This window comes from Salminus brasiliensis, chromosome 10 (assembly GCF_030463535.1).
Source record: "Salminus brasiliensis chromosome 10, fSalBra1.hap2, whole genome shotgun sequence".
Taxonomy (NCBI): domain Eukaryota; kingdom Metazoa; phylum Chordata; class Actinopteri; order Characiformes; family Bryconidae; genus Salminus; species Salminus brasiliensis.
The window spans coordinates 21,509,010-21,534,223 of NC_132887.1; the positions used below are offsets into that span (position 1 = coordinate 21,509,010).

The 25,214-nt window shown below is 39.8% G+C and overlaps 1 protein-coding gene across 1 annotated transcript in view; it reads right to left on the reverse strand.

Annotated features, from left to right (window-relative positions):
• The window catches only part of eml1 (EMAP like 1), a 92,493-nt gene extending 73,501 nt beyond the window's left edge, over window positions 1-18,992 (reverse strand). The window contains exon 1 of the mRNA XM_072689683.1: window positions 18,853-18,992. Coding sequence (XP_072545784.1) covers window positions 18,853-18,880 — 28 coding nt within the window. The 5' untranslated portion in view covers window positions 18,881-18,992. The remainder of the gene's footprint in view (window positions 1-18,852) is intronic.
• Between the last annotated feature and the right edge of the window lie 6,222 nt (window positions 18,993-25,214).

Sequence of the window (25,214 nt, forward strand, 5' to 3'; positions counted from 1 at the left end):
GCTGAGAGATTACAGGGGGGAACCCCCCACCCCACCAACCCTACTCAGCCAGAAAGAGATGGAGAGGGGGGAAGAGAGAAAGAGAGCGAGAGAGAGAGGCTGAGTGAGGGAGGATTTATCATCACAGTGTTAGACAGGGGATCCCTCGGGTGGCAGCTGGACGGCTCTACAGCCTGCTATTGTTCTCCTGTTATTCTGGCTGGCCTCCAGTCTCTCTCTCTCTCTCTCTCTCTCTTTCTCTGTCACCGGCGTTTGTTTTTATACCTTGTCACAACATGGGGTCAAAATAAAGAAACAAATAATTAAGTGTCCGTTGGCTTAATTCGTATAGAACCTTTACATTATGTGGCAGTTCTTTAATGGTTTAATGGTTCTTTAAAGGTTTGTAAACTTGCACATCTCATTTACAATAATTAGGCCGTCAAAGAACCATTCACTGAAACCTTCTATAGTGAACCAAAAATAGTTCTTTTATGCTATTGTTCCACATTTGCCAGACTGCCAGTCTTTGTATGTAAGTACACTCTAAGGGTTCTATGTAGTACTGAAAATCGGTTCTTAGGGTCAATTTGATAGTGGGATTTTTGCCATTTTTAAACGGTTCTACAAAGAACAACCTCTACATCTACAAAAGTCCTAATCCTAAGAATCTGTTAACGAAGCAAAGAACCATTTAAGCTTTCAAACAATTAGATTCTGTAAGTTGCCATGGATCTGTATCTAAAGAGCTCTTTTTAATAAGAGTGCACCTGTATGTAATAGTCATTTCCAAAGGCTTAACCTTATCCCTTACTCCTGTAACCAAATAGATTTTTGTGGCCTTTATTTTAATCAAAAAGCTTTTGTAAAGATCACTTTTTTGTACAATGAGTGGTGCCATAGAAGAACAACCATGTTTGAAGAGTTTTGTGTATCCTTTTATAGGTAAAGTAGTGATTTTGTACTATAATTTATTATAATTTATTTATAATTTATGTTCTTTGTTTATTTTTATTTAATTTCTAACAATTAAGAGAACAAAATGTGATTTGTCTATGGCACCTCTTTTTGACATCATTATCTTAAAGAGTGTACCCCTTTTCCCCCTGGTATTCTTTCACAGTCTGGACAATGTATAGAAAAGCAGTTGGAGGTCAACATGTCCAAGCACTTATAGAACCTTGCAGTTGAGTTCAGCAAAATCATATAGCACTTTGGGCCAGTTTCTACCTGGCATTAACATAGGGTTTTGTATCTGGATACACTTGTTGTCATTAAATTGCGGCTCCAGTGTGAACCAGATGAGATCCGATTCTACTTTCCCATGTAAAAGTCTCACCAACACGTACATTATTCCCATTTACTTCCAGTAGAGAAAGATTTCTCATCAAAGCTCTCTTGCTCCAGGCGACTGTGAACCGTTTAGAGGAACGGTGGCGGTTCTACAAACCAGTGGAAAAATAGATGGTTCTCACAATCCCGTAAAGGCTCTATCAGAAAATGCACTAGACTATTTAAACCAGAAGGGAACAAACCCTGTAACACTGCTCTCATATACCGGTTAATATGCACGAGCGCAGGCGTGCACCCCCAAATGCACCCAGCGAGGGAGAACAAGAGAGAGAGAGCAAGAGGAAGAGAAGCCAAGATCTACTGTAATGATTATTCTTATTTACGCTATTTCCGCCTGCCTGACGGAATCCGATCACAGACCACCAAAATCGTAGGTTAATACCAGGTGTAAACAGGCCCTTATGGTACCTGATAATTGACCCAGCGAATCTTCATATTCCCTACACTGTGGCTTGTCTACAACATCACCAACTTGAATAGTGGGTGCCAGATTAAGCACAATCAGAAGTAAGAGTTGTGGCTGCAAAGAGGATTAATGTGGCCACAGTCAAGCCATCTGCTGGTGAGTACATTCTGATTTTGGGGGAGTTCTAGTTCTAGTGGAGTGGTGGATCTCTGGCTTTAATTCATTGGTGGGTTAGCACACACTCAAAGAAATGAAGCTGCCCAGTTATTGGTTTTAATCGGGTCACTGAGTGAAACGGCGTCAGTTGTGTTTCTTGATTAAAATAAATAAATAAAGTAAATAAATAAGTAAATAAAACCTTATTCAGTAAAGCTCAAAATCTTGCCCACTGGTTGCTGGCAGCCTTTATTTGTTGTTTTGCTCATTATATTCACCCTGGATTACCTTGGTTTTACTCTGGATTACCTTCTCTTTGGTGTGGCTTATTCTTAAACCCTCTAGGATAACTGCCTAGTATGATTTCTGCAGGTTCTTAGAGCAAGTTTCCATGCAAGAACCTTTCTATAATGGCTGGGTAGCACAGTACCAATGTACACCATATGGACAAATATCATAATAAGGGTATTTCAAAAGAGTTTCCCCTGTTTTTGTTGAAGTAACTGTCTCTACAGACAATTCCTGCCTACTAGCTAGGACACCAGCACTGGAAGGTCCTTTCTTGAAGACTAGCCTCCGAGAGATGTAAAGCTAGTCACCACGTCTGAATGTGCTTGGAGGAAAATGCTGCTAACTGCTAACTGAGAAGGGGAAAGCATTGCTCCGAGTAATGGGGTAGGAAATCCAGAAATCCTGCGCTTTAAAGTGAGATCAATGTCCCGTTGATAAGGGCCAGCACCCAGACAGTAGTGCCACTCGGAACTTGTGAAGAACCACAAACCTTCATATAATATAAAGAATCTGTCCTTACTTGTCCTAGAAAAGAGCATCAAAGAGAGTTCAACCCTACAGTCAGTATACAAATCTGCAAATCTGCACAAGTTGCTTCACCATTATAATTATGATTCTCCACGAACACATTCCACCTACCGCGCTTGCTGGCATGTGATAATAAATGTCGGCAGGTTACGGGGGTAATCTAGGGGCAGCAGAGCAAAGCAACCCCTGCGGTTTAGACTGTGACTCCAGCTGTAGCTTTCTCTGCTCGATTGCTTCCTACCGAAGAAAACTAATGAGAATTACATAGAGCCATGGCTTCACTTAATAATGTTCAGATGTGTGTGGGCGATTGTGCGTGCATTTGTTTGCGTGTGTGTGTGCGTGTGTGTGTGAGACAGGAGATGAAATTGCACATGCTGGGTGTGTGAAAATCATCAGTGATATTTTGATTCAGAACAGATCCCTTCACAAGCCTTAACCTTCAGGACGTGCTTCAGTCAAATATGTCGTCCAGTGATCATTTCCATGTGAATACAATTTCCACCAGGCAGTCTCGCCAAAAAAAAAGGGTTCTTTGCCCTGGAAGATCCACTATGTTAAAATAAATCCCTTGAACAGGCTGGTCTGCTGGTCCGCTGACAGGCCTAAAGTGTTATCACATACTACTGTTACCAGAGTTTATTTTATTCTATTAGCACCAGTTATTACAGACGTCCCTATAGTTACTGAACAATATATCTCTTACAAAAGTGCTTTGCTATTTACTCAAGAAAAACCTCAGCTAGTTTGAATAGGCTGACAATTTAAAGATACCTCTAAGTTTAGACACTACTAAACACAAGTCAATAAGGTGACCACTCTGCTATTCGTCCAAGTACTCTCTGAAGAGGTGGGTCTTCAGTCTGCGTTTGAAGACAGCGAGCGACTCGGCCGTTCGGACACCCAGGGGAAGTTTGTTCCACCACTTTGGTGCCAGGAAAAAAAAAAGCCTGGATGCTTGTCCTCAGTGGATTTTGAGGGATGGCGGGTCGAGTCAAGCCGTACATGAAGCTTGAAGGGCTCTTGGTCGGCTTTTGACCATTGCCATCAAGTATGGAGGGGCTGGTCTGTTCTTGGCTTTGTAGGCCAGCGTCAAGGTTTTGAATCTGATGTGGGAAGCAGCTACAGGAAGCCAGTGAAGAGAACACAGCCGAGGAGTGACATGGCTGAATCTCACACACAGGTTGTGATAATGTACTTACTACAAAAAAAACAACAACAACACATAAAGACAGTGTAAAAACCTCTGCCACAATTTCTTTACTGCCACAGTTTCTGTGTCTAAATGGCAGTGTTTGTGTCTCACTTAAACTATTGGAACCACCAACGTTTTCCAGTGGTACCACACACAAATATGGACAGAAGAGTACTGACAGCAGCTCTGTCAGTACCCACATCCGTATTGAACACATAAACTGAGCATAAATGAGCCTTTAGGAAGTTATCAGAAACATTCTCCTGCCCGCTTCACCAAAGTTACACAGTGCAGTTGCCAAGCCCAGAGTAGAAAGAATAGAGATGCTGTTCTCCTTGTTACAGGTCAGTGTAGAATCAGCATGATCTTGAAGTTGCTATTTTAAGGTGCAATGCTACTGAGATGCAGTACTAAAAATGTCAGGAGAATATTTGACTAAACTAAACAAAGTTAACTGAATTGACCTGATTGCAAACGTATACTTCACCCATATGAAAGTGATGATAAACACATTTGGATTAAGTAAAATGAGTGCATCACTTTTTCAGTGTGCGACGTGATGAAAGGAAGGAGTTGGAATTTAGTCGGATTTCTATATTTAGCCTCTTAGAAATGAAATCCTAAGGGCCAGCTGTCCACTTTTTGGAAGCCCAGGGAAATATCAAGCCATGTTTGTTGTTGAATGTGTCACCACCTAGCAACAGCAGCTGTCTATGAAGAAGCCTGCCTTCACTGAATTTTCTTTGTCACTGCCAGTACCACAAGGAGAAAAAAATAAATCCCGACCCATATAAAATACAAAGAGTAGAGTGTGTGGGTGAAGCACAAGGCGAGGCTGAACGCTTTGCTTCCGCTACAGCCTACTCATCCCCAGCTCCATCGTATCAGTAGTCGACATTCAACAAATTCAACTGTGTCCTGCAAAGATCCGGTGCATTTTTAAACCAGAGGGGGTCTCCAGATATCCGAGGCATCCGAAGCATCGGCTGAATGGCCTACAGTCATGTTCCAAAGAGCAAGATCTTTTGCTCGGCTTGCTAAAACAACTGTGCAGCTATCCACTGCAACCAGGAAGGATTTATGTAGTGGCATGAATTAAACATTGCCTTCAAGTGTGGAATTGGTAGTGCTCTAAATTTCACACTGTCAATTTCACTATGACAAACAAAATGCAACATATTATATTAGTGGTATGAATTTATTCTACATATCAAATTAGGGCAGAATATACACCTGCAGTAGACACACTGCTAAAAAATCTCAATAAATGAAATATTCCATTTGAAAGTCTTTATTGGAATTGGAATCATACTCAAAATAAAAGTGGAAAATCAAATTACAGGCTGATCCAACTTCAGTGGAAATTCCTCAAGACACGTTAAAATGAGGCTCAGTATAGTGTGTGGCCTTCACATGTGGTGGATGTTCTCCTGAGGGATCTCCTCCCAGACCTGGATTAAAGCACCAATCACTTCTTGACAGTCTGTGGTGCAACATGGCGTTGGTGGATGGAACGAGACATGATGTCCCAGATGCGCTTGATTGGATTCAGGTCTGGGAAACAGGCAGGCCAGTCCGTAGCATCAATGCCTTCATCATGCAGGAACTGCTGACACACTTCAGCCACATGAGGCCTAGCACTGTCATGCATCAGAAGGAATCCAGGGCCCACTGCACCAGCATATGGTCTCACAATGGGTCTGAGGATCTCATGCCGGTACCTAATGGCAGTCAGGGTACCTCTGGCTAGCACATGGAAACAAATGCTTCCCCACACCATTACTGACCCACTGTCAAACCGGTCATGCTGGAGGATGATGCAGGCAGCAGAACGTTCTCCACGGCGTCTCCAGATTCCCGTCACGTCTGTCACATGTGCTCAGTGTGAACCTGCTTTCATCTGTGGCACAGGGCACAGGGCACAGGGCACCAATGGCGAATCTGGTGTTCTCTGGCAAATGCCAATCGCCCTGCATGGTTTTGGGCACAAGCCTCACTTGTGGACGTCAGGCCCTCATACCACCCTCATGAAGTCTGTTTTTGACAGTTTGAGCAGAAACATGGATATTAGTGGCCGGCTGGAGGTCATTTTGCAGGGCTCTGGCACTGCTCCTCTTGTTCCACCTTGCACAAAGGAGGAGGCAGCAGTCCTGCTGCTGGGTTTTTGCCTTCCTACGGCCCCCTCCATGTCTCCTGGTGTACTGGTCTGTCTCTTGGTATCTGCTCCATGCTCTAGACACTGACACAGCAAATCTTCTTGCCACAGCTCACATTGATGTGCCATCCTGGATGAGCTGCACTACCTTTCTACAACTTCTGTGGGTTGTAGACACCGCCTCATGCTATCTCTAGGGGTGAGAGCACTGACAAAACGCAAAAGCGACCAAAACATCCAGACCAGAAAGGATGAGAACAGAGAAATGGTCTGTGGTCACCACCTGCAAAACCACTCTATTATAGGGGTTGTCTTGCTAACTGCCTCTCATTTCTACCTGTTGTCTGATCCATTTGCACAACAGCAGTGTTGCTTCCTAACTGGACTGGTTGATTTCACAGAAGTGTGACTGACTTGAGTTACACTGTGTTGTTTAAGTGTTCCCTCTATAATAGACCTAAATTAGCTGAATCAATCAGTGGCACCCTGTGATGGACTGGTATTCCTGCCTTGCGCCCAACAATTCTGGATGGGCTTCAGATCCACAATGACACTGACAAGAAACAAGCTGATAAAAAGATCAATAAATGAATATTTACAAATATATGTTCATTTTAGGGCATACACCCTGCACTGCCTAAGCTGGTCTTTGATGGTCAAGGTGGTCGTAAAGCTGGTCATACCCAGACAAAAACATATCCTATGCTCGTTAGCTAGTTATATGACCAGCTTGACCAGTATGTTGCGCTTGACTCTGGTCCTAGTTGGTCATGCAGGTCGACCAGTTTGGTGATGCTGGTTATGCTAATTCTGCAGCAGAATGTTTCCATTTTTAAAAACCGGAAAAGATGGAAAATAGTAATGGTAATATAATAGTAATATACACCTGTTTAAAACATTAAGTATTCATTTCATCATTAGCTTCATGCCTTTTGGAAATCAGGTCATCTTTTACTTGCTTAGCTATTCACAGATTACAATTTGTAATCACTGTTCATGTGTTTGCGTATCAAGAAAACCTTCAACAGCCAAAGATTTCTCTACTACAGGTTAATACCACTTGTAAACACAAGGCCATGCTTGATATAAGCATAATATAGCAAAACAACAGGAACCAAAGTGAAAGTACTATGTAGGCTATGTGTAACTACAGGTTATGAGAAATTTACCAACAGCAAAGCCAGAGAGCCCAGAAGAACTAAAATTCTGGGAATTTACTGGCATGGATGACAAACCCATCCCTGTTCTTGCTGGCGTTCAGAGGCCCATTCTGTAGCTAACATACTATAATAATTTTCTTTTTATCATTTTCAGCTCAGTTTGATTCTACTGCTAGAAGATTTATCATAAATACAATAATTTCTTGTAGTTTAGGTTTATTATGTTTAATCAAAAAGCATCAAAACAGAAAAAAAAACATCTAGTTTATAACATCTAGCCCAGCATTGCACCTATTTTTGTTGGTTATCCTTTTATTTATATTCCTCCATGTGCTTTTTTGTGAGTTATGGGGTCTGTCCCAATTGTTAAATTGTGACGATGCCCTGTGTAACTTTAATGTCTATCTTGTGGCTAATTAAGCAACTGGTTAAGCATAACAGTTTATGTGCTCCATCCAGTTCTGTCTCACTTGCCACTTTCCTGCTCTTCCTTTATGTCTCACTTTGGTAAATCTTATCTAACTGGAGGCACAGACACAGAACATCGACTGCCCTTGGGATTAAAATGGCAGATAATCCTCAGGGTTGTGAAAAGGTATTATCTGGTCTAGATCCTGCATTAACAAAGATTTCTGCTGTTCAATCAGTAAATGAGTTATAGAGGATGCAAATGAAGCCGTACCACATACCTGGATCAGTGTAGTCAACTGTGCAGTGATTTAGCACAGACTAATTAAAGATGAATATCACACACATTAAACATGGCAAAAGATTGTACCCATCAACATCCATATCATCGTTGTTATTTGTTTTGGTCCGATCATCTTATAATTCTGACACTGACAATGCAAAAAACAACTGCCAGATTCCAATTATGTCAGAAATGGAAAATTAGCAATATGGAGATTTATTACAATGTTTTCTTCAAGACAGCAACAGTATATTAGGTCATGGAGTGCGTCCATATACATCATGTCATAGCAGTTACTGGATAACCTACAGTGAAAACTGAATAATACACTTTAAGTTTAAGGGGTTCCAGCACGCCATTCATTGAGTTTTGATACTTTCAGGATTTAACCCAGGTTAAGTTAGATAATGGGTTAAGTTAGATAAAGATGCAATGCTAACTCTGTGGATTAGCAAGAGTCTGTAAGCCAAAGGTCTAGCAGATTTTTTTTTTTAGAAAAAGAAATACTTTCTTTCATCAGTTATGGCTCATATAATAAATGTGAGATATTTGTACATGATATCTCATAATAATAAAGATATGTTCTCATTATTATATTTTACAATGTATTTTTATGACATATCTCATAATAATGAGAGACTTCCTCTTGATTAACAAGATGATATTATATGTCATAATTAAGCCATATCTCAGAATAACAAGATCTTTTTCAAAATTCTGAAATGATCTGTCATAATTACAGCTTTTGTCATTTTTATGACATAATATAATAATAAAAGACTTTCTGTCATAATCTGTTGTTTTTATGACATATTTCATATTTCATATATATTATATATCATAAAGATCTTATATATCCTAAAGATGAGATTTTTTCCGTCATAATTACAACATAATATGATGTTTCTATAACATTTCTCACAATAATGACATCCTGTCTCATCATAACAAGATGTCAAAATTACATGTCATTCTGTCATTACATGTCATAATACTCACATAATAATTATGACTAATAATTAATAACAACATGCTACAGGATTTCAATAAGAGGTTAATTTATGTAAAGACTCAACACTAACACAAAGGTCAAGTAAACCAAAATTAAACAAAGCACAAAATACATAAACAATGACCCCAATGGAAATAATGACCGTATGTTTTTTTCTGTTGTCCCTGACTAATAATATTTGGATATTATACCAAAATTCCTTAAAGGTGTTTATTATTACATTACTTGCATGCAGCACAACAAGCAATGACAAAATCGCACTGTATTCTGTTTCAAAAACAGCTGCATTATGCAAAATTGCTCCCACTGCCACCCCCTTCTCCCTCTGTCCCATACTGACCGATGACACAGCTGGTGTGAGCGGGCCGTCGGATTGCCTGGCGCTCAGACTCCTCTGGGACCCCTTTCTCCCTGGCCTCCGGACCACCACCTGGCCTGGGCGCTGTCGCCATGGCACCCTCAGCGTCTCCGGTACCCAAAAGCTGGGTCCCGCCGGCAGATGGGAGGGTGGACGGACACTGCTGTCCCATCGTCATGCCCGCTGTCTCTGCCCCCACGCCCCTCCCCAACCACGCTTACATTGGGATGAAGATGATGGCGAGGTCATCAAGGCCTGGATTAGATCTGGTAAGCCCACTGGGATTTCCCCCCAGCAAAGCCAGTTATGACACATTTAACACATTTGTCCACCAAGCCGCACCCCAACACCCCAAAACAATAAGGCTAAAGCTAAACAGCAACAGTCCACCAGATTTTACCAAAAACAAACCCACAACAGGACTTCTCTGTTATGCAATGAAGCTATGTGGTTACGCAACAAATGATGCAGTCCGAGTTGGTGCACAATCATACAAAATTCAGAGACAGGATTTATGTCACCAGAGTTAAGTCACCAGATCTGAAGGCAACGCACCACTTGGCGAGCAAATCCTTAATGTCATATTAAAACCTTTCTATGTGTGTGTAAACATTCATGATGCCTGGACAAAAGGAAATGGTCCAAAATTTCATAGAAATACATTTTCAATTAAGGTACATTAAGACTAAATGATCCACAGCCTGAAAAAAAACAAATATTATTATTTTTAAATGATATTTTTAAATGTATATTAATATTTAATTTAATTTAATATAAAATAATAATATTTCGATATTTATTTAATATAAACCTGGTTAAGTAAAGTAAAAGAGTGTTTTAGTATTGGGATTGCTCATTAGTATTGCTCATTTATTGTTTCTTCGGAAATTAAGAGTACTAAAAAAGAGTTTGTCCTGCTTTTGTTGGAGTAACTGTTTCTACTGTCCAGGGAAGGCTTTCTATTAGATTTTAGATTTTGGAGCATTGCTGTGAGGATTTGATTGCATTCAGCGATAGGAAAGTCCATCATTCCAGAGAACACAGCTCAATGCTGGGGGGCTTTAAGGCCTTCTAGCCCACCCCTGGCATTAGGCATGGTGCCAACAGATTCATGTTTATCTGCCCCAGAGAGTCCTATTCTATTAGCAATACTTCTCTACAGGGAATAGACAAGCTGAGTGTGATCTGTGTCTGCAATGGGTGCAACCTAAAGTAGCTGAATGCATTCATTAGTAGGGGTGTCCACAAACATTTGGACATATGTTTAAAGGCTGAGATTGGACAAATGTCTTTGAATACTTATGATACTTATATCATCTATGCTGCTCAGTGACACTCAGATTTCACTGTGTTCAAAGCCAAGACAATATTAATTCATTAATTAATTCAATCAAGTGTGCCACTGAGGCAAAAAGATGAATGTAATATCTCACAATAATAATACATTTCCTTCAAATATGCGTTCTATGTGTTCCATGTCATAATTATAACATGCTTTTACATAATTACAAGATATTCTATGACATATGTATCCTTTTTACAACATATCTCATAAGAACAAGCTCTTTATAACCTAATTATGACATAAAATCTTGTAATAACAATGTGCGAAAGGGATATTCTATACCATAGAAACATGAGCCAGTTTGTGAATGAGGCACCAAATAGGGCAGCCAATCAGAACAGAGGTAATTTCTAAAAGGCACAGTAAGAAAGCCAGGAATAATGAGAGGTTATACAAATTGTCATGTAAAATGAATTTCAACTCTTTCTAATATAAAATTCCTTGCATGTTATAACTGCAACATAAAGTGGGGCAGAGCAGAAACACAAAACATCTGTCTTCACTATGTCATGTGGCCTAGAAAATCCTCATGGCTCAGGTCCATCATAGGGTATCTGTTATTCTCCCGTATACAGACAAAGACAGCGTAGTTCATTCAGCTGAACTGGACTGTGTTAGACAGCGAGTATGCTGCTGATTGCAGTGGTTTGCCATCAGAGTGCATAAAGCTGTAGGCACCTTCCCTACATCAGTATTTCAGCTGTGCCCTCATGCCTTCATGTTCTGTGAAGCAGCGACAACATTAATCACGTCTGACTCGGCCTCTGGATTTGTGTAAAGCCCCCTCCCCCATTTCCTGCAGAGAAACATACACACATATAAAACGCTACACTAACAAACTCACACATGCTGTATCTCTCTCTGGGGTCACAGCCTGAAATACACGCACCATTTCCCTCTGAAAGCTGAGAACCCCCGTCTTAATCAAACAACAGACTGGGATCCAACCTAATGTGCCATTCTGTGTCATTCTTAATGAAATGATGATTATGATATTGTAATATGATTATGATTATGGTATTGATCTAGATTTAAATGTAGAAGTCAAAGCCCTCCAGTTAAGATATTTACAGTGCTTCCGTGACCTACATACTAAAGCTCTGAGCCCACATTGAAGTTCTAAGCACATCTGAAATCCATGACTAGTGATCTTCCAAGGCAAAAACACTCTGTAGTTTGGTTTTGCTAGGTTTATCTATAGATGGGGACAAAATGTATGCTCTACAGAACAAAACAAAAGTAGCCATATGCATTATTTCTTCTCTATTACTTGCCTTAACGAGAGAGTCAGTCCTGTCAGAGAAGGATTACATCAAGGTTCTTCAAGTTTCAAGATGTTTTTCAGTTGTTTTTAAGGCCCTTGATGGAGCTGCACCTTCCTATATCTCAGAGTTACTAAAACCTCATTCTTCTCCCAGGTCCCTGAGGTCTTTAAATGAGTTGATCTTAGCGGTTCCACAGTCCCAGCTGAAGCTCAAACATGACCGGGCTTTTGCAGTTGCAGTGCCAAGACTCTTATCTGTTAGCTCTTTGAATTACACGGATGTTTATTTGGACATTGGTGTATATGTTGTGCATAGTTTTTGCTTATTGGATCTTATGTCTACTTATGTGTCCAACACTTTGGTTTAACGTATCGATGCTGTCCAATGAAAAACATGTATTCTTTATTTTATTTTTTCCATGGTTTGAACCATATAGCTGCTCTGTACACCGTGTAAATAGGTTTGGATGACTGGACCAATAGAAATGCTCTAAATGTCTAAAAAAAAAAATCTGACTAGCAAATCTGACCTCTAGTTGAATTGTGCACCAAGTTAATTGAAGAATAGGCTAAAATAAAAATGACTAAATAAAGCTTACTTGACAGCTTTGGCACTTATTAATGCAAGAAGATGCATAACCTAGTTTTATAAAAATAAATGACGTATGCAGCTACTTTTTAGTACATTGAAGTTTAGTACCTTTTTACATAGAGTGAACTGAATGTACCTGAATGTGAAACTGCTGCAGAAGCACTTTTAGTTTATGAACTGGCATTTTTTTTCACTGCTCTGAATTGGGAATTTTAAACACTAATTAAAAAGCTGTTTGGTCAAACTCAGCAAGATTATGCTTCCGTACCTGCACTTGTTTCTGCATTGTGCATTGTCAAATTATGAATTTTTATAGTTCATAGCTCTGAAACATTTCAAATATGCAGTTACTCAACCAGTACATGCTGTTCTTTCAAGCGTATTATCCCTTATTTAGGATATAAAAAAGTGTAACACTGTAGATATCAGGATCAGGCATCCAACAAGTATTTAAGTCAGAGTTGGTATGGCTATCTGTACTCAATATCGGCAGAAAATGTAATCGACTTGAAAATCTAGTATCAATCTTGGAAACAAAAAAGTGGTATTGGTGCATCCCTATAGCCTACATCTGCCAGCCTACTGTGAGCCTATCAAACCGCTAACCAAATATATTATTAAACCAGACGTGAAACAATTCACTGCAGTTTACAAACAAATAACAAAGTAACATCCATCCCAATACCCATGGACAACTTACAGGTTCTACTGGACATTTCAGACCTTTATTAATTAGGTCCTGTCTTGTGACAGTTGCCCTGAGGGATAGGCACCGACTGCTGTTCTTCACACAGCTAGCAGACATCTCACTTCACATTAACAGCACTCACTTCACATTAGCACTCTCAGACGGCAAGGCCCTGTCCGTCTCTGTGTCTAGAGCCTCAAACTCAACATGCTAACACATGAGGCCAGGAATCTATTAGAAGGCCGGCAGAAGGAGGCTATTGCATCAGACCTCCATTAAATAAATAAAGGGGAGGCGATGCTGAAACATAACACCTTACATTAGAGACTGGAAAAGCAGCATTCCCAGCATAATGTTGATTCATTACCACAAGGCACTAATGATGTAATGCTACAATCACTGAGTGCGTTTAACGACGTTAGAGTATGCCGGAAAATAACTGATGTGTATATGTGTACTTTTTGGGAAATACTTAGAGACCTCTTCACGTTTCAAATTGATCTCACTTACCTTGACAGGGAAATTAAGACTAGGCCACATGGCTCTTGTATTACATTGTTTGGGCTGACATGAATTAGCGTGGGCTAGTGCATTAATGAGGAATGACCTTTCACTCTTCTGCTGAGCTGTAAGTGAATGAAGGCCAGTGGCTGTTTGTCAGTGAAGCAAAGCTGTCAGCTCTCATCATGAGAATAATATGTTTCATTTAGAGTATGTGTCCACTGAGGAAGGAGGCGGCGCAGTCTAAGGGTAAAGGATGAACGGAATAGGCAGCAACATTACAGTGGAACGGTCTAACTGAAGCCTGACTGAAGATAATACAGACTTTACAAGATACAGTGTGTTTGTTTGTTATTAATCTGAGATGATTATCTGGGCAGTAATTGTTTAGTTGCCCAGTAAAATGCTAATATCAGAATAAATATAAATAACATTAATGCAAAACAGAGTGGTTCTATAATTGTCGCTGTGTTCATTAAAAGATCTCCAAAGCTCTCCTCATGGAAGTGTTGTAATATTTATAGTTATCATCCAACACCTGGTTTGGCAAATCAGTGATTAATGATGTTGATCAGGGAATTATTTAGCAGTGTGCTGGCTGGGGGCGTTCAAGTGATATCTGGAATCGACCAAGATATATCAACCACTTTCTTCTAAAGGAGAAATTCTTATTTTTTATTGTATTGTATTAATATATAATAAATATATCTTTATATCTTTCAGTTATAAAAGTCCTAATATTTCATATATTTCCCAATAATTTTCCTTTATGTTGTTGCAGTACAGCTACACAGCACCACCTAGTGGGAAAAATATGGAATTAATGGATCTTCATCACAAGGCTATTCAAAATGTGAGACATTTAAACAGTTGCAACAAACACCGATCAGCCATAACATTAGCACCACTGACAGGTGAAGTGAAAAACACTGATTATGTTCATCTGCAGTGGCATCTGTCAAGGGGTAGGTATATTAGGCAGCAGTCAGTTTTTAAAGGTGATGTGTTTAAAGCAGGAAAAATGGACAAGCGTAATGGACAAGAGCCAAATTGTGAAGGCTGGTCAACTGGGTCGGAGCATCCCCAAAACATTAGGCAGGTCTTGTGGGGTGTTCCCAGTATGCAGTGGTCAGTACATATTAAAAGTGCTTCAAGAAAGGACAGCCAGTAAACCGGCAACAGGGTCATGAGCACCTAAGGCTCACTGACGCTCATGGAGGCCCCACCTCACAACTTACGGGACTTAAAGGATCTGCTTACCAGATCCTACAGGACGCCTTTAGAGGTCATGTGGAGGCCATGCTTCGACAAGTCAGATCACAACAAGAGGGTCCTAATCAGTAACAGGCAGGTGATGCTAATGTTATGGTCGATTGGTGCAGAATACAATAATGCAGTAAATAAAACTGTAATAAACCTTGTGTAACCTTATGTTTCACTCAGTTAATGTGAGGCTTGAGGCCAGGTTTGGGATTTATGCTTATTCAGCACGATACAACACTTCTCCTGTTACACTAGATTATATAAAGCGGATTGATGAAAATCTGTGCCTCATCAAACAAAGACTTTCTTCACAATACTGAATGGACTCCAAATCCTGGCCCAACTGTGCAGCACTGCACACACAGCTTACGTTTATAGATTACACGTTGCATGACTAAGCAAATACCAAGCAAGTCCTCTTGGGAGACTGAACAAAAATAGTGAAGACCACAGCTTCAACAGGCCTCATCCAAAGACACATTGTAGGATATGTTACACTGAAATGCACCAATTCTTACCTTTTCTTCATTTCCCAACCCAAACTAGTCATTTGAACTGACTAGACTTGTGATTTAAGGCCATAAACATAAACTTCCCTATCTGCTCTGGCTGTAAACTCCACTCCAAAAACTTGGCCATTAATGACGAAGACAATATGGCATTGGTGATAATGTGATTCTGTAGTGGAATCACTTATTTAGCAGGACTCATGTCAAGAATTTGTTGCTTATGTTCTTACAACTGTACTCAAACATGAACCCGCTAAGATCTTGCCTCTATTTAGTGAACCAAGAAATAAACACTGATCAGCCATAACGTTAAAATTACCTGCCTAATACTGTGCCCCTAATGCCACCCAAACAGCTCACTCTACAAGACCATGGTGCCATGTATGCACCATGCGTGGTATCTGTGGTGTCTGCTACCAAGACGTTACAGCAGATTCTTGAACTCCTGGAAGGTGTGAGGTGAAGCTGTCACAGATCTGACCTGCATTTGACCAGATCTGACCTGCTGTTCCAGCTTATCACACAGGCAAACAAAGGGCAAACATCTGACGTGATGTCAACGTGATGTAAAGAGTCCTGTTCAAGTAGGCAGTGGACAGGGGTTAGCATAGGCAGTCTGACTGGTCTGCAGTGACACAGACCCATATGCAGCAGGGTGTGATGCCCTGTGTGTTCTGAAACATTCATCCCCTAATATTCATTAAATATTTCTGCAACTTTATGCCACAATAGTCTTTCTGTTTGATTGGTCTGGACGGGATAGCTCCTCTATTGCTCTCTAGCATCAATCAGTCTTGGGCACCCACTACTGTCTTGCCCCTAAGACCCTGTTTCTTAGATACTCACACCTGCTGACTAGAAGCACCCCGCAAACTTTGCCATGTTGGAGACGCTGTAAATCAATCATCTGGCTAAAACAATGTGGCCTTTGTCAAATTCTCTCAATTTGCCCATTTCTTTCACATTAAACAAGTCAACGAGATCTGTTACTAACGTGCTGCAGATGTCATATAATCAACATATAATGAACATTATTATTATAATCAACATTATGGTCTTTATGTTTTTGCTCATTGGACTATGCTGTAGCTTCCCCTACATACAGTATCATGGCACAGATCACATTGTAAGTTATATTGGCAATAACAATAAAAAAAGGTTTATGCATGTAGTGTATTAGATATGTGAGCGGAAGAAGAATCAGAAAGGTTGTAACTAATCCTCTGTCTCTGGCAAATATTCTAAGGACTGCTGCACTACATACACCACACAATCCAGCAGTGAATGAGCAAATGTGAGTATGGATTAAACGCATCAATGCACTGTAGAAATGGAATTTTATTATTTTCAGAAGTAGTTTTAGGCATTAAGCAATCCAAAAATAATCCTCATGCCTCGTGCAACGTGATGGTGAACTTGGGGAATTAAATGACAAATCTCCTTTTGAAGGGGCAGAGGACGTGACAAGTGCAGATGTGCAAAGCATAGTCATGTTATAATACTGCAAAGACTGACAATGTTAACAGTAGATGTGCATTACTTTGGATGCAGACTCTCTGGCAAAAAGCCTTCAGCAGTCATTCTTTTCTCTTTTGTAGTCAGCTTGTAATAAAGTGTGCTGTGATGTGGAAATAGAATATTGCAGTATAATGTAAATATTGAATAGAAAGAATAATGAGAGGAGATAAACACTGCATAGTAGAATAGAACAATATTTGGGGAGCTGCATCCAATATATAATAAATAATAAGAACAGAATAAAACAACGGATGGAGAAAAAAATCAAAGAACAATTAACCAATGATGGAAATAAACATTATAGAGTAGAATAGATTAAAATAAAACAACGACTGGAATAAAAGAAATAGAATAGAATGCAGTAATATAAAGGATACGCAAGAGAATATAATAGGTAAATAACTGGGGTACATATAGAATAGAATAAAATAGAATAGAATAGAATAGAGTAAATGTATAATAGAATAGAATAGAATAGAGTAAAGGTATAATAGAATAGAATAGAATAGAACAGAGTAAATGTATAATAGAATAGAATAGAATAGAGTAAAGGTATAATAGAATAGAATAGAATAGAATAGAGTAAAGGTATAATAGAATAGAATAGAATAAAGGTATAATAGAATGGAACAAAGTAAAATAGAATAGAATAGAGTAAATGTATAATAGAATAGAATAGAATAGAGTAAAGGTATAATAGAATAGAATAGAATAAAGGTATAATAGAATGGAACAAAGTAAAATAGAATAGAATAGAGTAAATGTATAATAGAATAGAATAGAATAGAGTAAAGGTATAATAGAATAGAATAGAGTAAAGGTATAATAGAATAGAATAGAATAGAGTAAAGGTATAATAGAATAGAATAGAATAGAGTAAAGGTATAATAGAATAGAATAGAATAGAATAGAATAGAGTAAATGTATAATAGAATAGAATAGAATAGAGTAAAGGTATAATAGAATAGAATAGAATAGAGTAAAGGTATAATAGAATAGAATAGAATAGAGTAAAGGTATAATAGAATAGAATAGAATAGAATAGAATAGAATAGAGTAAATGTATAATAGAATAGAATAGAATAGAGTAAAGGTATAATAGAATGGAATGGAATAGAATAGAATAGAGTAAATGTATAATAGAATAGAATAGAATAGAGTAAATGTATAATAGAATAGAGTAAAGGTATAATAGAATGGAATGGAATAGAACAGTGCAGGCAGGTGCTGCTGCTGTATTTAGCAGATAAAGCGAGGAGCAGGAGAGGGGAGCTGGCCTGTCCCGCACACTCAGGAGCAGATCTATTTATACCGGATTGTTTTTGCTGTGTTGCCAGTAAAGCCCAGCCCTCAGCTCTCCCCAGACCGCACACGTTATCTGTGGGAAGCAGCCCATCCGCCGCCGTGAGCCCTGTTATGAGTGCTTACGGTGCGTAAACGCCTGCAGCCAGAGAGCCCTACAGACACCACAGCACTCAACTGATACTCAGCTGAATTTCGCCCACCCGGCTGATGGCAGGGCAGAAGTGGGCCTTGAAACAAAGCTTAATATAGAGCAGCTTCAGATGACCACAGGCAAATACACAGAGGCGCAAGCAAACTCCCTGCTAAACTGCCCAGCGACACTCAAACGGCCAGAGCTCTGAACACAGGATGTCGCTCGTCTTTCACATAAGTCACTGTCCACACACACATTTATAGACCCTGTAAAAACTACACCTCCCCCGCCATGCACTAAATCTTTGATGGAAATGACCACTGCTAAAGCGGCCATATAAGGCCACATCTCTGCGCTCCCATCAAGTCGCGGGAATGCTTTCAGGATGCGCTGTCCTCATGGAGCCCGTCCAGAAACTAGCCGAAAAGTTCTCTGACACTCCACACTCACCCGTAGCGTGTCCCTCGCAGTCTGACATCCTCGCCCGTGGCGCAAAAGCCCCTCAAACAGGTGTGTTACAGCACTTCTCCCGCACAGGACGCACGCAGGGAACCAACAAGCAGCTCTTTGGGACCGTGAGCACCATCCAACCTGCTCCAGCTGGTCGAGGACCACGAGATGCTAAGAACGCATATCGAGCCCGGTGGGCCGCCTGCTATTGGACGATAAATGTGTTTACACCCTCCCCCCCTCCCCTCCGGAGCGCAGTCCATTTAATCTGACTGGGCCTTTTACACCAGCAGGCACCGCGCCAGAGCATGACAGCAGCCGCTCCTATTTTAATACCCATTAGACCACTCAGGCTTCTGCTCAGCTTCAGTCCAGGGTCTGAGGATGGGAGCTAGCTAGTACCAGTTAACCTACTTACCTAGTTAGTTAGTTAACTGGGTCACCAGTTAGTTATTTAGACTAGTGTAGTTCAACATACTCTAAATAAATGGACAAAAGTATTGGGACATCTGCTGTTTCATTGTTTTCATCGAAATCAAAGTTATTAAAAATAGTTTATCCTGCTTCTTCTGGGAAGCCTTCCAGGGAAGGCTTTCTACTACATTTTGTTGAAGCATTGCTGTGAGGATTTGATCGCATCCAGCACCAAAAACGTGAGTGAGATCAAGATGTTGGATGATCTCCACCCTACCTCATCCCCAAATCACACAAAAAGTCCTCCCAAAAGTAGCTCAGTTATATACATATATAACGTACATATATAAAATATACATTTTAGTAACTCAGCTCAGTGCTGGGGGGCTTTATACCCCTCTAGCCCACGCCTGGCGTCAGACATGGTCATGCCCATAGGTTCATGTTTAGCTGCTCCAGAGAGTCCTATTCTATTGGCAGTACTTTTCTACTGGGAATAGACGAGCTCTGTGTGTGTGTGTGTGCATTTGCACATCTGTGTCAGCAAGGGGTGCGACTTAAAGTAGCTTTTGGACATATAGTGCATAGTGAGTCATGTTCATAGAACATTAGAAAATGATTTGTATGTAATACAGCCTAATATCTATAAACGTGAGACTAGGCAAGAGTCACATGAGAAATGACTCACAGCACCGTCCAATTTTCCAGATTCTTGGTCTCAGTTCAAAACCGGTAACATCCATCAGATGGCGCTATTGTAGCATTTCTCAGAGAAGGATGTCAGCGTTTCCTGAGATGTAAGGATTCAGTGCTTGCTAAACCGAGGCAGACTCCAGTTAGTTTCAAGAAGGTGAAGGAAAGCCACAAAGCCACAGCCACAAGGTCTTGGAACAAGCAGCGAATTTCCAGAGACTCACTGAGAATCTAAAGAAGGGGAATAACTGAGTATAATTCATTAAAAACATGCTGTAATAAGCAACACATGGAAATATCAAGATAAATACCACCCAAAGGGCCTTACAAAAGTTGAATGAACCTTGACTAAATGAAATGTAAAATGCCTAGTTGCCTTAAAGATCTTGTATCATGGAAATACATGTTTTTCAATTTTCTGGGATTAGTTTTAAGTATGGAAACAAAACAAAAAAAAAAACAAAAACAAAACAAAAAAAAAAAAAAAAAAAAAAATATATATATATATATATATATATATATATATATATATATATATATATATATATATATATATATATATATATATAATATAGCCATCTATTCAGCCTACAACAGTTTAGCCCAGTTTAGAAGTGCTTCAGACCTCACTGAGTCGCGACAAAGGACAGCCAATCAGAGTGTATTTACATATACTCAGTCCTAAAGGCACAGTAAGGGCCTGTTTATTGTAAAGGATAACACAAAGGGGTGGATAATGATCATGCAGAAATGAATAGTGAATGTTGTGGGCAAATAAAAACACACATATATTGGGTTTGCGAAATAAAATACAAGAAAATTGCAGGATGATTTAACTGCTCCACAGCTGACTTTCAAGTGTTGGAAACATTTGAAATGAAAATAATTCATATTTGATTTATTTTGTCATTTCGTTTAATATCTTTCAGTAATTTCTTTGAACTGTTCTTTTTCTGTGACAGAATGAGTGAACAATGTACATCTTTAATAGACAAAAAAAATGTCATCAGCACAGTCAAAAGTATGCATACAGGGTAAAAACCTACTTACACTACACCTAATATTTGGTTAAATGTTCCTTAGCATGTTGCACTCTGACCAGATGCTTTTGGTAGTCATCAACAGGCTTCTGGCAGAATTCTGGTTGGGTATTTGACCACTCTTCGTGGCAGAGCTGGTAGAGTTCTGTAAAATATATTGGTCTGCTGGCACAAATCTGACTTTTCAACACAGTCCACATGTTTTCGATGGAGTTGAGGTCAAGACTTTGGAAAGGCCATTTAAAAAAGCTTAAAATTAGCCTGCTTTATTCATTCCACAGGACAAAGGTGATTGTCCTGTTGGAACACCCTGTTGTCTTCATGTTTCAGCCGTCTAGCTGACCTGTTGAGGTTATGCTGAAAGATTCTGAGTTCGTCCACCTTCATTATTTCATTCACTTTGTGCAATGGATCAGCTCCACTGGCAACAAAACAGCCCCAGAGCATACTGCTACCACCACCATGCTTCACAGTTGATACAATGTTCTAGGGGTTGAATGCTTTATCTTTACTCCTCCAGATATTTAGTCTTGTCTGACCATCAAATGTTTCTCTAGAAGCCTTTTCCTTTATCCATGTGTTCAATTGCAAACTTTTTAATGCAACTTTGAGTTTGAAGATTTTTCTTGAATATATATTTTAGAGCACTTATATTGAACTTGGAACCTACCGTTGTTTAGAAATGGCACCAAGAGACATTCCTGACTTGTGTGAACCTACCATCATCCTTTGTGGATCTGCATTGAGCTTCTTAGACCGTCCCATTTTACTATGTCTAATGAGTGCTGTCAAACTAATCCTTTTTATCTGAGCACAGAGAAGCTATCAGCTGTTGTCAATCATGATCACCAACAGGAAGTTAAGAGGTTCTTACAAGTTAGAACTTTCAGCAGCACTGAATGAATAATCTAAGCTGTTAACTCTGAATGTGTAAGTTTGCAAATAATAAATCAAATGAATTATAATGTTTGTTTAAAATTTCTGACTTAATTAGGCACCCTGTTTATTTACATGAGGTTTTATGTGCTATGCAGTGAAAGTCCATTAAATATGTTTGACCTGCATTGATTATTTGGCTGCTTTGTGTGACTACCATAGAATTTGGTCTCTTTCAGCTTTGACTGTCTTGGTGTGTTCTCCAGGCCTTAAACAAAGCTAATCAACACTCTACCTTGACCTATCTGGGTAGGCCTATTTGTCAGGTCCTGGGAAGTTGTTCAAATGGTACTGCAGTATATATTACCTCTCCTTTGGTGCCGACTAAGCGGTCTGTCCTTGTAAGAGGCCTAAGTGTGGCAGAGTGATTCACAGGGCTCTCAGGCCTGTGGGCTTGGCTTTCTCCCCAGGCTCTGCAGGACCCCCACAGACCCTCCGGGACCCCTACCTTCATGGCTCTCTTTGATCCTCAGGCCCTGTTTGCAGGAGAGCTTACAGTGCGACTCACTTTCTCCAAACGTAACCTCTCTCCAACCCCTCTGCAGCAACCTACCCACCCCCACCCCAACCCCTCTAAACCCCACTGAGTTTGGAGCAGGCTGCCTTGTTTTCTGTGGGTAATCACTGAAAATTGCTTTTTCTCCCTAATGCACTCCTAAAGCACACAAGGCCAGTGCCCATTTTCACAAATTGATCATAAAACGTCTAACGCCCCAGCTGGTCTTAGCTTGGTGGATTTTACTTTGCCAACAAGGCCCCTCCAACTAGCCAACGTTCATTCCAAGCACGGTTTGACCACAATTGATCATTAGTGCATGCAGTAGTCAAGGCATGTAAAATGCAAAAAATTCATTTAATTGGTATTCTTGAAAGGATCTACCAGGCCTAATGATGTCAGCTAATGAACTCTTAATGGTGACGGATTTAACAGCCTCCTGAATGATCCCTTAACTGTTTTATGACCATGGAGGCAGACTGCTAATTACAGTATATGCTTTACCTTTAGTGGTGGTATTTCAGCTTTCTGTGTAAACTGTGATAATGAGATTACTGGATAGGTTTAGGATGCCTGATCTTGATTGTCCACGAGCCAAACAAATAAGTCCCAATGTAGACCTTGTTTGATGTGCCACACATACAGTAAATAGGTGAGAAAACTGTTGCACTGTAGTACCTCATATGTGAAACATCTGGAATGGCTTAATCTTGTTAAAATCAACTTTAATGTAATCAAATTGACTTTACTTCATCAAGGTCGGCTTTCTCAAGTCTGTCGACCAATAAACACACATTAACACCTCTACCCCCATTAGCACCATTAGCAAATGGAAATTGGCTAGTAGCATCTTTTGATAAACTCGGCAGCAGAATGAACAGGGTTAGGATATAACAGGCATAGAAGAACACAGTACATGAAACAGTGTTACATAATCAGAATATATTAAAAGAGAACTCTAAAGAAAGAGCCAAGCTGTCCAGTTGGCCCTAGACGAGAAAAATAAACTATGTGTGTGTGTATATATATATATATATATATATATATATATATATATATATACATAGTCTACAGGAAATTCTGGTCAGAATTGTGTCTGGGGACCCAGGGGCCACCAGCATGTTTCAGGGCTGGTGAACTACTTATAAAAATCAACGAAGATTTTTCAGACACCAATTTCTGTAAAATAAACCCACTCTAGAGGGAACTGCATTTTAATTCACAAGCCGTGAAACATAAAGCCACAGAAAAAAACACTCAAAGATCCTTTTCTAGCACCTTTATTTCTAACTGTGTGTATTAAACAGCAGAATTTGTCCCATTGGACAAATTGGAAATTGTATTGGTATTTGGTGTAGACACACAGGATGGTTTATTGTGGATTTATATGTAAGGGTTTTCTTGTGTCTTTATTGGAAAATGTGGTTAAAAATAATGAGTAATCCTAAAGGAGCTAAAAGTAATCAGATTATGTTACTTTAATATAGTAATGCTTTGGATTATATTACTATTACATATTTTAACAGGTAATCAGCAATCTGTTACATTTTTAATGTAACCACCCCAACCCTGACTATCTAGTGGCCTCATATATTCATATATAAATTCTTTGGATCAAGCTACAGGTTACATTATTAACATACATGATAGGGACAAAAGTATCGGGACACCTGCTCATTCATTGTTTCTTCCGAAATCAAGGGTTTTAAAAAAATAACTTATCATGCTTTTGTCTCTACTTTCCATGAAAGGCTTTCTACTAGAGTTTGAAGCATTAGTGTGAGGATTTCATTGCATTCAGCGACAAGAAGGTTAGTGAGGTCAGGATATTGGATGATCACCACCCCACCTCATCCCCATCTCCCCACCTCATCCCAAAAGTATTGGCTGGAGCACCATCCTTCCAGAGAACACAGCTCCACTGCTCCACAGCTCAATACTGGGGACTTTACACCCCTCTAGCCCACATCTAAATTATGGCATGGTGCCATTAGGTTCATGTTTATGTATTATATTCTGTTGACTAGACAAGCTGTGTGTGTGCGTATTCACACATCTGTTCTAGCAATGGGTGCTTAAAGTTACTTAAACTTAAAGTAGATGAATGCATTCATTTGAAAGGGTGTCCACAAACATTTGGACATATGGCGTATATCATCTTGAATATGTATCAGAATACAGTTTTTAAACAATTCTCACAGCTCTGAAAATAAACAGTACAATTTGAAGTAAACCTTGAATATGAGCTGATTACACTAGCAGCCCAAGGTTACATCCGAGCTGTGGTCATTTCTAGAGTGGACTACTGCTGCTCTACAAAGAGCTCATCCAGAACTCGGCGGCTCACCTGATCTGTAATCCCCCATTGGCCTCTCATGTGACTTCCACACTGAGATCACTCAACTGACTCCCTGCATGACTTGTGCCTTGCTTTTTATAGGCTCTGAAATGCTCAGCTCCATGTTACTTCAATTTCATGAAACTGGGCAAAACCTTTTTTAACAAGATTTTAACATCTGGACAGGTCAGGTCACTGGACATAACCAGGCTGATTAGTGTGCAGAGGTGAGGCATATGAACTTTCACCTACCTTCACCTTGATTTTAGGCACCCGTACAGGTTGGCTTACTTAGTGTTTAGCAGGTAATAGGCCAGCTATATAACTGCTGCATATTGGTTGAGGCAGTGGGTCATTTGAATGCCAGCTCTTCTCAGCTGAGGGGCAGTAAGCTTGCATGCTGGCTGACTTACCTTCAGTAAACTGTAAACCTGGAGAAAGTTGA